This window comes from Rana temporaria, chromosome 5, assembly GCF_905171775.1.
Source record: "Rana temporaria chromosome 5, aRanTem1.1, whole genome shotgun sequence".
In the NCBI taxonomy this organism is placed as follows: Eukaryota; Metazoa; Chordata; class Amphibia; order Anura; family Ranidae; genus Rana; species Rana temporaria.
Window position 1 is genome coordinate 124796853 of NC_053493.1, and position 15069 is coordinate 124811921.

A 15069-nucleotide genomic window follows, 5' to 3' on the forward strand; every position below is an offset into this window, starting at 1 on the left:
CATGCTGGGAGTGGATAGGGCTATATAAGCATAGTCACTGTTTTTTTTCCAGTGTCCAAATCCTACTGTATGCAGCAGTATAACCCAAATGTCTCTGAATCCTGTGTTCCTTAATGAACAAGAAATAAATATTTTCCCCTGCAATTTTTGTGTGATCATCATGAACAAATTATCCTGATTTTTTTTTTACTTGTTTAGTAATTACCCCAGTGAATCAAAATCACAGGAGTACAAAGCTAATCATTTGCTGCAGGTATAAAGGCAATCTCATTTGTATCTGGTTGTATCTGTTTTATTCAGTCAGTTATGTCATCTGTGGAACATTTCAATCACAACTGTACATCTCTTTAGTTTTCATTAATATACTCATGTTTTTCTGCGTAAAATAGAAATTAAAGGCAAATTGTTTGTGTATAGATATAAAAAAAATCATACCAGATGTTTATTCCTATACAGGGGTCTAATATAGATTTTTAAGGCCCCATGAAACAAAATGGCATGGGTACCACCCAAAATCTACTGTATACCAGACCCTTTCCAGGCATGCAGCCTGGCTGACCAGGAAAGAGAGGAACAACGGGTGACACTGCTCTCCCCTAAGTGAAGAGTATCTAGATGTCCCAGAATCTGCACATCAATACAAGACCCGCTGAGTGATGGTAAATGGGCAGGCCTCCAGGTTGGCTGACCAGGAAAGAGAGGAGCAGCGGGTGACCCTCTCAACTAAACCATACAAAACCACATGCCCTCAGCCCTATGTCGATGGAGACAGTGCCTCATCCCCACATCTTTGGCCTAGTGGATGTGGGGCCCTCTGGGGGGGGGAAGTTATAGGAATGTTTCTTTGGAATAAGGTGGACCCCAGACATACCCAGGCCCTTCCCCTTTTTGAATGAGTTTGTGGTACTTAGTACTCCTTGTTACTCTTTCATGAAAAAATAAATAACAGTAAATAAACACACTGTCGTTTTTTTTTTTTTTTAAATAACAAACATGTTATACTTACCTGTCCTGTGCAGTGGTTCTTGCATAGAGCAGCCCAGATCTTCCTCTTCTCGGGTCCCTCTTCGGTGCTCATGACACCTTCCTCCTATTGAGTGCCCCCACAACAATCAGCTTGCTATGGGGGCACCCGAGCTGAGCAACATGGCCAGGCATGGAGCCTGACCCGGCCCTGCCACCCTTTCTCTCCTCAATTTCTGACTGGCTTTGATTAACAGCAGCAGGAGCCAATGGCGAAACGCTGCTGTCTCAGCCAACAAGGAGGGGAAACACTCCTGCAACATCGCTGGATTGAGATGGGGCTCAGGTAAGTATTAGGGGGCTGAGGGGGATTGCTGCACACAGAATGCATTAAGATAAAAAAAACTTCTGCCTTTACAATCCCTTTAAAGCATGTATGCCATTTGCACCATTTTACTAAGCTTGGATTTTAATATGACACAACATTAGCAAGTGTGCAAGCACCTGATATGTTGATACAGGGGAAGCAGCAATAAAAGGTGTGATGGATGTCTGTGGAATCATTCGGTTTGTTGCAATGTTGTAAGGGGGAGAATAAAATCTGCAGAAAAAAATGTAAAAAAAAGTTAGTTATATTATTTTTTTAAAGAAATTGCCAATAAAAGTCTGATTAAACAAGTAAATATTTGAACATTGAATATAGGCATTTGAGATGGGCTCAGGAATGTTCGAAATCTCACATGCCAGATCCCGCCAGAAAGCCAACACTGCACACGGCTAATCACAGGCAGTGAGACATTTCCCAGTTCGCAGTTCTACAGATCGGAAAATGTCTCATTGCCTGTGATTGGCAGTGTGCAGTGTGAGTTTCCTGGCGGCATCGGGCATGTGGGATTTTAAACATTACTGAGCCCATCTCGAATTGGCATCTTAAATTGCATGTCAAGACAAAACTTTTTTTTTTTTTATGTTTTTCGGAGAAGAATTGGAATCCATGTCTGTTTTTTACTACTGCTACCTGTGGGCCAGATTCAAAAAAGGGATACGACGGCGTATCTGCTGATACGCCGTTGTATCCCTGTTTCTATCTATGCGACTGATTCATAGAATCAGTAACTCATAGATAGGCAGAAGATCCGACAGGTGTAATGGACTTACACTGTCGGATCTTAGGATGCAGTACCGCGGCCGCCGCTGGGGGGAGTTCGCGTCGTAAACCAGCGTCGGGTATGCAAATTAGCAGTTTACGGCGATCCTCGAAACGTTTTCCCATCGTTATGTCGCCGCAAGTGTTTGTTTGCCGTCGCAAAGATAGGGCACCTTTTACAAAGTGTAAAATTAGTACACCATGTAAAAGTATACCCGTCTTTCCCGCATCGCTTTTGAATTTTTTTTTTTTTCCGGCGCAAGTCTTTTTTTCACGTCGCGATTCACAAAACGTTGGCGCGTCGTAATTTCGCGCAAAGCATGTCGGGAAATTTGCGTCGGGAGCATGCGCAGTAAGTCCGGCGTGGGAGCGCGTCTAATTTAAATGGTACCCGCCCCATTTGAATTGGCCCGCCTTGCGCCGGACGGATTTAGGATACACCGCCGCAAATTTCCAGGTAAGTGCTTTGTGGATCGGGCACTTAGCCCGAAAATTTGCGGCGGTGTAACCTAAATCGGTTACGTTACGCTGCGCCGCCTGGCTGTGAATCTGGCCCTGTTTTTCTATTGAAAAGATTTCTCATCACTTCTTGTTCTGCTGACAATGGTTTTACCATACAGGAAGTGAGGGAAAATCTGCAACAGTGGCAAATCTGACAGAGGTTTAAGCATTCCAGTCTACAAAATATAATTTTTTTTATTCCTTTTGGTGTTGCTGCTGGAGAATTCTACCTTATTTTGTGTCATGAAGGACATGAAGTGAGGGCCAATCTCTCTAACAGATCCCTAGATATAAGTACAAATCTGAAAGGGGTTATAATTATTTCATACTCTGTCCAAAACTAAGAAAAAAAGATTTGGCTAGATATATACTTTGAGGTAACACGACGTGGCACTATAATTTGCACAACCAAATGCAAAAGATGAAATACATTTCACTTACCCATTCTGTATAGCTGCTGTTGGATCGTAAGTTAGTGCCAACCCAGTCTGTATTCAAAGAAGAATAACATTTATTACACATACTGTACTTTACAAGATTCATAAGCAAAAGTACAATAAAACTTAACATTTTTATAATACACTTGATTTTTAAATAACTCAAACATTATCAAGATGTATTGCCCCACAGTAATCATCAATGTCCAATTATGACTAAAAAAGGGTTTTGCCTATTTTTCAAAACTCTTCAATCTATGGTTTCTTTGTTATGTGGAAGTGCTTTCTGTTTGCTGTTTATGAGCTATAACAAATGCACTTGGTGAAAAAAACTTCTATTATAAAGGTCATGTTTGACAGCCTAAAACCTGTAACTTTTTTCAAAGACAAAGTGAAAGGTTCTCTGTATAGCCTACCTCCTCTACAAGCTTCTGCTCCACCCCATTCAGTTTCCACAGCCCCTAGTACAAAGTGCTACATAAGCTGCATGTTGGTCTGTGTTATAGCCTACACTGAGCCTTCAAGTTGCTTTCTAGTGGGAGAAAGGGGAGAAGGTCACATGATTACCCATACCAAGAAGTACTGGGGATGCCCAAGGGCTCCTTATGACAACCAGGTGGCAGGGGGCACAAAGAAGGTAACAAAACTAGAAGAGGTGGACTATAAAATGTGTAAAACAAACATGCAGAGAATTGACACTAATCCTAAATACCATTATTTTAAGTATCGAGGGCTGTTTCTATGAATTTATTTTTAAAACTATTAATACATGCTTGGATGTATGTTATTACTATTTTCTGTCTTTAAAGGCAATAGCAGAATTGATTTAAATAAATATGCCATTGCATATTTCAACATGACATGAGAAGAATAGCAGTAAGATTGAGTTTTTTTTCTGCATGAAGAATACATATTTTAAGAAACAAGCTCATATATTATGCTGCATATTTAAGGACTGAGAAAAATACCCTGCATTTTTACCTTGTCAAGTCTATTAAATTAAATTAGTCCCCGTCTTCCATTTGCTAAAGTAACACTAAGTCATTTATTATTCTGCCTTTCTGATGTTTGCACACCATTAATGTTTTATAATGATTTGGTGTTACAATATTATGTTTGAAATTTCAGTAGCAGAGCCTGGAAGAAGACATAAATTATCAGCTTTTTAGCCATTCTAAAGTCCTTGTTTAATATTTCATGCATTTCAGACTAACACATATTTTGTGTTTCATTGTTTACCTGATACCATATATCAGTACCTTTCAAGGTAAATATCTCTCTTTTGTAGAATATCTGCACTCTCAATTTTTTTTTTATTGTCATTTACAATTAGTGGAGCTTGTTTAGTTTTCTGACCAAGGTGCACCTTAGAAAATGGCATGCAAACATGTGCAACAGCAATGATGAGTGTCAAGGAAGTGTTCAGTATATATCTGTATAGGGTCCCCCTTGTTCTTGTTGGTCCATGAGCAAAGAGATTCACTTTATTGCTGACTTGGTGCTTACTTAGGGCTGATCACTTTCATCATGTAAACATTTCCTATTAGGTATGAGTGGAATGGCATATCTAGATTTACTGGGAACACTCAGTTCACTCTACATCACCAGTGCCCAACAGAGCATAACAAAGGATAACCGAGGATTGCAGGAGTATCAAGTATATAAGCTACTCTTATAATGAAAGTTTTGACCACACAATCTACAAACTAATTACTAAGAAATATCATAAAGAAATCTTTAAAGCAAAAAAAGATCACTTTTCTAATATCCTCGCAAAAGCTGTAACCGTCCCCGCAAACTCTTTAACTTAGTCGCTCAGACCATGAACCCAGCCTGCCTAGAGGCTCCGAATTTTAAATCACAAGAGTTTTGCAACAAATTATCGGATTATTTCATTAACAAAATTGAAAAAATCTGTGAAACTATTCAGCAAAAGAGAACCTCTACCGACTCCACTTTAAATCAAAAAGGCAATATTCACACGAATATCCCGCAATCAACTAAATTCACACTAAAGTCAATCTCCATCGACACCACCAAAAATATAATTTGTACCCTGCGAGACAGCACAGCGCCTAATGATATCATCCCCACTAAACTGTTGAAAGAATGTGCCGATATTGTGGCACCGGCTATCACGCACCTCATAAACCAATTATTTAAGGAAGGCATAGTGCCAACCCCGCTGAAACAAGGCATAATTAAACCTATTCTAAAAAAAAACACCCTCGACCCCAAAGACCCAAACGATCGTCGACCCATAACAGGCCTAAACATTCTCTCCAAGGTAATGAAGAAAGCAGTAGTGCAAGAGCTACAACATCATTTAGACACCCAGAAACTACTGGATCCACTTCAATTGGGTTTCCGTCCTGGTCACGGGACGAAACAGCACTTTTCAAAATATGGGATGGCGCTCTCGAAGCAGCAGATGAAGGAGAATCATGTCTTCTAGTACTGTTGGACCCGAGCGCAGCTTTTGATACAGTAGACCACAAATTGTTGTTGACTCACCTAGCAGAAGTAGCTAGAGTGGCAGACTCCAATCTACTCTGGTTCTCCTCCTTTCTGGAAAACCGATCACAAATAGTGAAACTAGGCCCTTTCACTTCTGAAAAACGCAGTGTCATGTGGCGTCCCTCAGGGGTCACTCTTGTCGCCCATACTATTCAATATCTATCTCCGCCCTCTCCTCAAAATCATCAGTAACCAGAATTTACTCTACCATTCTTACGCGGATGACACCCAATTCTACTTTCGCATCAGCAACAAAAAGGATCATTATCTGCCTTACTTTGATATAAAATTGGACGACGAAGAGTCGCCTTAAACTCAATGGCTCAAAAACATAATTTCTTCTGCTCCATGCCAACCGAAAGAGACTTGCTACGACAACATGGAAACCCCCACCCATTTTGGGACAAACCATCACCCCTAGCACCAAAGTCAAAAGTCACTTTTGACTCCGACATGACAATGGATGCACAAATAAGTTCAGTAGTCAGCGGATCCCACCATCTGCTGCGCCTGCTACATAGACTCATTCCCTTTATCCCAAAAGAAGACATATCAGTCATGGTGGGAACGATAATCAACTCCAGACTCGACTATGCAAACGCCCTTTACCTCGGACTCCCAAAGTATCAAATTGCTCGTCTACAAGTCATCCAGAATACGACGGCACAACTTGTAACAGGGAAAAAACCCTGGGAATCAATCTCTCCCATCCTGAGATCCCTTCACTGGTTGCCCATAAAAGACAGAATTACGTTTAAGGCACTATGCCTGACGCACAAATGTGTTCAAGGAAGTGCCCCCCAATATTTATGTGAAAAATTAAAATGTCACAACCCCAATCGCGTTCTCCAATCTACCAACCAAAACGTACTTCAAATACCCAAGGCCCGCTACAAGTCCAAAGGAGAACGAAGATTTGCAGTCCAAGGACCTAGACTATGGAACGCTTTACCAACCAGCAACTCGAACAGAAGTCAATCACCAGGCCTTCAAGAAAAAAACTCAAAACCCATCTATTCTGAAGGCAAAATATAGTAGGAAATGGATACAGAGCGCCCTGAGGCAATTCAGTTTGCATGTGTTGCGCTATACAAGTTTTGCGCTATACAAGTTTTACACAAGTCACTCACACTTGCATGGTAAAAGCACAAATGCAGTTTGAGCTAGAGAGTATGGTATTTGCTATAATAATTATTACTTTCAACAACATGAGATTTTCAATGCTTTACCCAATGATATTGACTCACAAAGAAAATAATTTTTGCTTGCTCATGATGGCAAACAGCAATCAATACAGTTTAAAAAATGAAACCGGTTTATAATAGTGGCTGCTTTTGTGACTAAGGAAAATGGATTAAAGCCCCAGCGGGTTGAATGAAAAAAAAATCTGTCAGCTCTGGTCGGAGCCACTGTATTAAATTTGAAGTTAGTACAACAATCTCCCCCTGATGAGCTGTTGTGTTCTGACAGGGGTACGCCACCCCCCCCATTACCCGTCCTGCCAGAGCACTCCCTTCCGCGCTCTCACTTCTCATTGGGTGAGAGCACTGATCAAGAGCTGGTTGGCTGATGGTTTTCCAGCCGGCTCCTGTCAGACTGGCTGCCCTACACATAAGCCGAATGTGGGCCAGTTTTTATTGAACCACTAGATGTTGCTCAATATTCTGTGTGTACAGGAGTTAAACGTTTTAAGGATTTCTGTCAGGATATACAGGTATATTTATATACTTGCAGTGTTTTTAAAAGAAACAAAACAAGTATGCACTAAACATGTGCATTTTGTTTCGTTACGAATTCAAATTTGGACACATTTTTCATTATTCTGAATTTCGTATGGATCCGAATTACGAAATTAACGAATTTAAACAAATTCGAAAAAAAAGCAAACGAAATTCGAATCAAATTCAAATCGAATTAGAAAACAAATTCAAATCGAATTTGAAAAAATAGAAATCGATTTTCTAAAAACTACAATAAAATAGAATATAAAACAATAAAGCAATAGAATCAAAAAGAATAGAATAGAAGTTAATAGAATGTAATAAAATAGAACATGATAGTCTTCTGAAATTCGAATAGTATAAATTTGAATTCTAGAATAGATTGGAAAATAATTTAAATTTATGGAAACTAAAATATAAAAGAATAGAAAAATAATAGAACAGAATAGAATCAATTATAATATATATTATATTGTATTCTATTCTCTTGTTTTTCTTTTCTATTCCATTCTAATCTTTTCTATTCGAATTTGAATTCATTTTATACAAAATTCAAATTTCTTATTGAATGAAATCAAATTTGAATAGAAAAGATTATAAAAGATTAGTTTCATATTAGAATTTGAAAAAATTTTGACCGAATTCCTAAAAAGTAGATCAAATTTGAAAAATGTTATTTGATTCGAAAAAAATCTACTGCATTCAAATAAAAATCTACTGCATTCGAAAAAATTCTACTGCATTTGAAAAAATCTACCGCATTTGAAAAAATCTTACTAAATTAGAAAAAACTACCACATTCAATTTTTTTTTACATATAACCATTTTCCAAAATTCGAATTTCATATAGAATGAAATTGAATTGGAATAGAAAAGATTAGAATAGAAAAGAAAATAATAGAACAGTTAATAAACTAGAAAAACAATAGAACAGAATAGAATCAATTATAATATATATTATATTTTATTCTATTCTCTTGTTTTTCTTTTCTATTCCATTCTAATCTTTTCTATTCGAATTTTAATTCATTTTATACGAAATTCGAATTTCTTATTGAATGAAATTGAATTTGAATAGAAAAGATTATAAAAGATTAGTTTCATATTAGAATTTGAACAAATTTTGACCGAATTCCTAAAAAAAGTCGATCAAATTTGAAAAGTGTAATTAGATTAGAAAAAATCTACTGCATGAGAAAAAATTCTACCGCATTTGAAAAAAATCTACCGAATTAGAAAAATCTACCGCATTTGAAAAAAATCTACTAAATTAGAAAAAACTAGCACGTTCGATTTTTTTTTACATATAACCATTTTCCAAAATTCAAATTTCATATAGAATGAAATAGAATTGGAATAGAAAAGATTAGATTAGAATAGGATAGAAAATAATAGAAAAGTTAATAAGTTAATAAACTAGAAAAACAATAGAACAGAATAAAATATAATATTTTATTCGCTTTTGTTCTATTGTTTTTATAGTCTATTCTTTTATATTATTTTATATTCAAATCTTTTCTATTCTAATTCAAATTCATTCTATACGAAATTCGAACTTCTGAAGCCATCTTCCAAAATTTGAATTTCGTATAGAATGAATTAGAATTGAAAAGAATACAAAAGAATAGAAAAGAGAATAATAGAAAATATATATATATAATTTTTTTTATTCTGTTCTCTTGTTTTTCTATGCTATTCTTTTCTATTCTATTCTAATCTTTTCTATTCAAATTCGAATTTCGGAAGATGGCTTTAGAAGTTCGAATTTTGTATAGAATTCATTTGAATAGAAAGAATAGAAAAACACTAGAACAGAACAGAAAAATATAGAATTAATATATATATATATATATATATATATATATATATATATATATAAAACACCTTCTGAAATTTAAATTTCATATAGAATGAAATCGAATGTGAATAGAAAAGATTCGAATAGAATAGAAAAAACAATAAAACAGAACAGAAAATGTGTGTGTGTAGATACCATCTTCCAAAATTCGAATTTCGTATACATTGAATTTGAATACAACAGATTAGAATAGAAAATAATAGAAAATAATAAACTAGAAACACATTATATTTTATTCTATTCTGTTTTATTGTTGTCCAATTATATTCTATTATTTTCTATTTTCTATTTTCTATTCTATTCTAATCTTTTCTATTCTAATTCAAAATCATTCTATACGAATATCATTCTATATGAAATGACCTATCATTCTATACGAAATTCGAATTTCGGAAAATGGTTTTATATTTATATATATAACCATTTTCCCAAATTCGAATTTCATATAGAATGAATTTGTATTTCAACACTGTAACCATGTCCCCCTGTAATATTTATGTGTATACATATATATACATACATATATATAATGTGTACATGTATATATATATATATATATATATATATATAATGTGTGTGTATATACATGTATATACAATGTGTGTGTGTATACATATATATATATATTATGCAGGGGACTCGTTATTTTAGTTACATTAACCACACCGTCTGTCTGTGTACTGAGCAGTGATAATTTATCACCGCTCAATAAACTGACATCTCTGTATTTCTGTGAATTTCTGGTACTGTAATCTTGTTAAGTCTCACAAGATTCCAGTATCAGGGGCCGTTCTCCAGTGTTTGAAGCGTTGGTAGATCACTTCACTCCTCCAAGGGTGAAGCGATCTACTCTGCTTCATAAACTGGCACACAGAGGAGAAAAATCTCCACCGTGAATGCCGGAGAACGAAGCAGTGAATAGATTTCACTGCTTCATAACTGGACACCTAAATGTGGTAGCATTATTTATGAAAACATTGTATTTTTTCAATGGATACAATGCTCACTCTGTTTGGATGAGGTGGTAAGGAGGGGTGGATAACATCAGAATTTACATTGTCCAGTAAGAAAACACCTTGGGCCAGATCCACAGAAGAATTACGCCGGCATATCTATTGATACGCCGCGTAATTTCAAAGTTCCCGCGTCGTATCTTTGTTTTGTATCTACAAAACAAGATACGACTGCATCTGGGCTTGATCCGACTGGCATTCGTCTTAGTACGCCGTCGGATCGTAGGTGCATTTTTCCGCCGGCCGCTAGGTGGTGTTTCCGTCGAATTCCGCGTCGATCCACGAACGTACGTCCGGCCGGCGCATTTTTTTACTTTGTTTCCGTAAGGCTTTTTTCAGCGTATAGTTACCCTTGCTATATGAGGCGTATCCTATGTTAAGTATGGCCATCGTTCCCGCGTTAAATTTTGAATTTTTTACGTTGTTTGCGTAAATCGTTCGCGAATAGGGATTTGCATAGAATGACGTCATCGTCGTAAACATTGGCTTGTTCCGGTTTATTTTCGAGCATGTGCACTGGGATACCCCCACGGACGGCGCATGCACCGTTTAAAAAAACATCATTTACGTCGGGTCACGACGTATTAACATAAAACACGCCACCATCACATACATTTGAATTGTGCGCCCTTACGCCGCCAAAGTTACACTACGCCGCCGTAACTTACGGCGCAAATTCTTTGAGGATAAGGAAAATGCGCTGTAAGTTACGGTGGCATAGTGTTTTAGAGATACGCTACGCCGGACGTAGGAATGCGCTGTGCTACGAGGATCTGGCCCCTTGTATTCACTTGAAAAACAAAACAAAAAAACAAGGTGCATTCTGCATGGTGGCAGTACTAAGCAAGTGAACCCCTGTATTCAGTGTGCAGAGGGGAAGCCACTTGAGCAGGACCCTGAAGATTCCAACTATCACTGTATATAGCAAAGGCTACTACAGTGGTTTGCGACATCTAAATGGCCCTCCAGATATGAAATATGGATAGTTACATTGTGTCAAGCTCGACCAATGTAAGTTGACAATAAGGATAAGTCCTGGAGTTTAAGTTCACACACCTCAAACATAGTGCAATAATTAATTAAACTCAAATAAGTATTATTATTTTTTTGTCTAAACTAAGCACATAATAAACATGTTTTTGTAATATTTGAAATAGTATGTCCTTGAAAAAATACTCTTTAAAGTGGAGGTTCACCCGGAAATGTACATTTTTAACATTAGATTGAGGCTCATTTTGTGTAGGGGAATCGGGTAGTTTTTTTAAAAACGAACCAGTACTTACCGTTTTAGAGAGCGATCTTCTCCGCCGCTTCCGGGTATGGGCTGCGGGACTGGGCGTTCCTATTTGATCGACAGTCTTCCGACAGGCTTCCGACGGTCGCATCTATCGCGTCACGATTTTCCAAAAGTAGCGGAACGCAGGCGCCGTATAGAGCCGCACCGAAGTTCAGCTTCTTTCGGCTACTCGTGACGCGATAGATACGACCGTCGGAAGCCTGTCGGAAGACTGTCAATCAAATAGGAACGCCCAGTCCCGAAGACCGTACTGCTTCGTTTTTAAAAATACTAACTGATTCCCCTTGATAAAATGAGCATGAGGTGAACTCCTGCTTTAAGTATCTAATGAAAATAATTTAAAAAAATAATAAATACTTCATAAAATCCTCAGCATGTCATGGCTGTGTAGAGTAAGGGACACAGGCTAATAAAAGACAAGACCTGTGTTAGTGAACTGTAGCAGAAATAAATCAGGTTTTCTGTCTTACCAGAAAGGTCTATGCTTTGTAACCTCACTGTGTACATCTCAGGACTGGATGGACAGAAATACAAATCCTTGGCAGACAAAAGCTCAAAAATATATATTTCAGTTGAATATTTTCTGATTGTCTGAAGTTCAGCTGTTCCGAAATTGTTGATTCAATAATTTGACATTTCTGATCTGCATATTGTTACTGGTTTGTGATCCAAAAAACTGAATAAAAGTCCAACCAAAAGGGGAAATTCCGCTTTAAGGCCTCCTTCTCCTCTCCTGGTAAAAAAAATGTCACTTTTGGGGAGCAGGGAGCGGGTACATGATTTTGACAGGTACCCGCTGCCACTTCTTCTCCAAATCCCTAGATTGGAAGTGACATTTTTCCTCCTCCTTCTCTCCCAGCAGTCTTTTGGGACATGTGACAGGTCCCGCAAGACTACGGAACCATTTACCATTTGTGAAAGTTGTCACAGACGGGTGCCCACAGACTACGGGACCATTTACCATTTGTGCAAGTTGTCACAGCCGGGTGCCCACAGACTACGGGACCATTTACCATTTGTGCAAGTTGTCACAGCCGGGTGCCCACAGCTAACATGCCAGAGACAAAATAAAAATATTGACCTACAAAAAATGTGCATTTATCATTTCTTGTTAAAAGGTGAATTTATCCTTTAAGCTGCATTCCTTTTAGAGTTAGAAAATGTAGCATTGTGATTAATCTGAAGAAATACAGTACATTGACAACTATTGATGGTATTTGGAAGGATATTTTCTCCCACTGTGAGAATAATTTAGCATCTGTCTCTTCGAGATTACATGCTGCCTAACTCTAGATTAACAGAATTTTTAAGCATAATTTAAACGTAATCGACATTTATATTTCTTTGACATTGCCAATTATCTTTTCAAGTAAAATATTCTACTACTGTATATAAACAATTTAAATAACCCAAGCTTCCATTAGATGCTGTATGATACAGTATATGCAGGTGCTAATTTACTTTCCAAAAATGAAAAAAAAAAAGCCATCTTTTGACATTACAAAGCAGTTTTGAAAATGTATCTTATAGAAAATACAAAAGCAATGTAATGTGCGCTTCAGATATGCAAGATATCAGACTTCTGTATGTCCAGGATTTCCATTCCCATTCTTTTAAATCTAATAAAGGCAATTTTGGTGATTATTTTACTCAACGGAGTCTAAATATTACATTTAGGCTTTGCTTACTTTTCCAAGACCTGCTCATCAAAGAACATGAACACTAGTAAATCAATGTAATAATATTAAGCTTCATGGGTGATTTAGCATTCTGCCTTCAAAATGTTGATTTGATCACAGTTTGGTAGCATTTCGATAATGATACATGAATTATAGTCTTACTGTTAGAGGTTATGATCATATAATCCTTTGTGCACTAAAGCACAGTTAGCTTGAAGCATTTGATTGAATTTTAAAGCTTCAAGTCCTCATAATCTGATTCAAATGCCATTTCAAAAAATTTACACAACATGTTTGTGTCCAAAAGAGCAGAGAATACAAACAATGCAATATAAAATTAGTTTCAATTTAAGAATACCCCTAGCTCTTTATCACAGGGCTGTACAATGTGTAGCAATTTAACTTTCATTAAGCATTGCATTTCCAATGTCAAATAGAAATTTACAAATGTCTGACAGATTATGCACTTCTATGATTAGCAAGGTAAAAGAAGAAACATATATATTTCCTCATTCTAAATGTGTACACTGTTTATCTTTACTTCACAATGTCAACTCTATTCTGCTGAAGCATATTGTAGGTTGGAATGGGTCAATAAGTGTTAACTAAGGATGAGCCGAACACTCTCCCGGTTCGGTTTGCACCAGAACATGCAAACAGAAAAAAAATTGTTTGAATACACAAACACTGTTAAAGTCTCTGTGACACGAACATGAAAAACCAAAAGTGCTCATTTTAAAGGCTAATGCCGCGTACACATGGTCGTTTTTCGGCATGAAAAAAAACAATGTTTTTAAAAACGTCATTTAAAATCATCGTGTGTGGGCTTCACATTGTTTTTCGGCTTCTGAAAAATGACAAAAAAAAAAATCGAACATGCAGCATTTTTTAATGTCGTTTATTAAAATGTCGTTTTTCGGGTTGTAAAAAATGATCGTGTGTGGGCTAAAATTACGTTTTAAACCCGCGCATGCCCAGAAGCGAGTTATGAGACGGAAGCACTCGTTCTGGTAAAACTACCATTCATAATGGAGTAAGCAAATTCATCACGCTGTAACAGACAAAAAAGCATGAATCGTCTTTTACTAACAAGGAATCAGCTAAAAGCAGCCCAAAGGCGAATAGAACTTCCCCTTCAGAGTGCCGTCGTACGTGTTGTACGTCACCACGCTTTGTTCATCATTTTTCAAAAACGATGGAGTGTGGGCAACATCGTTTTTAATGATGCCGAATAACGACGTGTGTACGCGGCATTGTGTGCAAGTTATTGTCATAAAAAGTGTATGGGGTCCTGCCCCAGGGGACATCTATCATTGCAAAAAAAAGTTTTAAAACTGCAATTGTTTGGGAACAGTGATTTTAATAATGCTTAAAGTGAAACAATAAAAGTGAAATATTCCTTTAAATTGTGTGCCTGGGGGTGTCTATAGTATGCCTGTAAAGTGGCACATTTTTCCCGTGTTTAGAACAGTCCCGCAGTAAAATGAAATTTCTAAAGCAAAAAAGTAATTTAAAACTATTCATGGCTGTAATGAATTGTTGGGTCTTGGCAATACAGATAAAACTCATTGAAAAAAACAGCATGCCCCCCCCCCAGTTCATTACCAGGCCCTTTGGGTCTGGTGTGAATATTAAGGGGAACCCTGTGCCAAAATAAAAAAAATGGCGTAGGAGCCCCCCAAAAATCCATACCAGACCCTTATCCGAGCACGCAACCTGGCAGGCTGCAGGAAAAGAGGGGGGAACGAGAGAGCGCCCCCCTCCTGAACCACACCAGGCCACATGCCCTCCCCATGTTGATGGGGAGAAGGGCCTCATCCCCACGACCCTTGCCTGGTGGTTGTGGGGGTCTGCGGGCGGGGGCTTATTGGAATCTGGAAGCCCCCTTTAACAAGGGGACTTCCTTGTCCCCATCAACATGGGGACAAGGGAACTT

At 37.5% G+C, this 15069-nt stretch overlaps 1 protein-coding gene across 3 annotated transcripts in view; it reads right to left on the minus strand.

Annotated features, from left to right (window-relative positions):
* The window catches only part of RBMS3 (RNA binding motif single stranded interacting protein 3), an 827636-nt gene that overhangs the window by 50274 nt on the left and 762293 nt on the right, over nt 1–15069 (minus strand). For all 3 annotated transcript variants that reach the window (XM_040353091.1, XM_040353092.1, XM_040353093.1), the window contains exons 8-9: nt 3053–3099; nt 1468–1564 (exon numbers count right to left, since the gene is read on the minus strand). In XM_040353091.1, coding sequence (XP_040209025.1) covers nt 1468–1564; nt 3053–3099 — 144 coding nt within the window. The remainder of the gene's footprint in view (nt 1–1467; nt 1565–3052; nt 3100–15069) is intronic.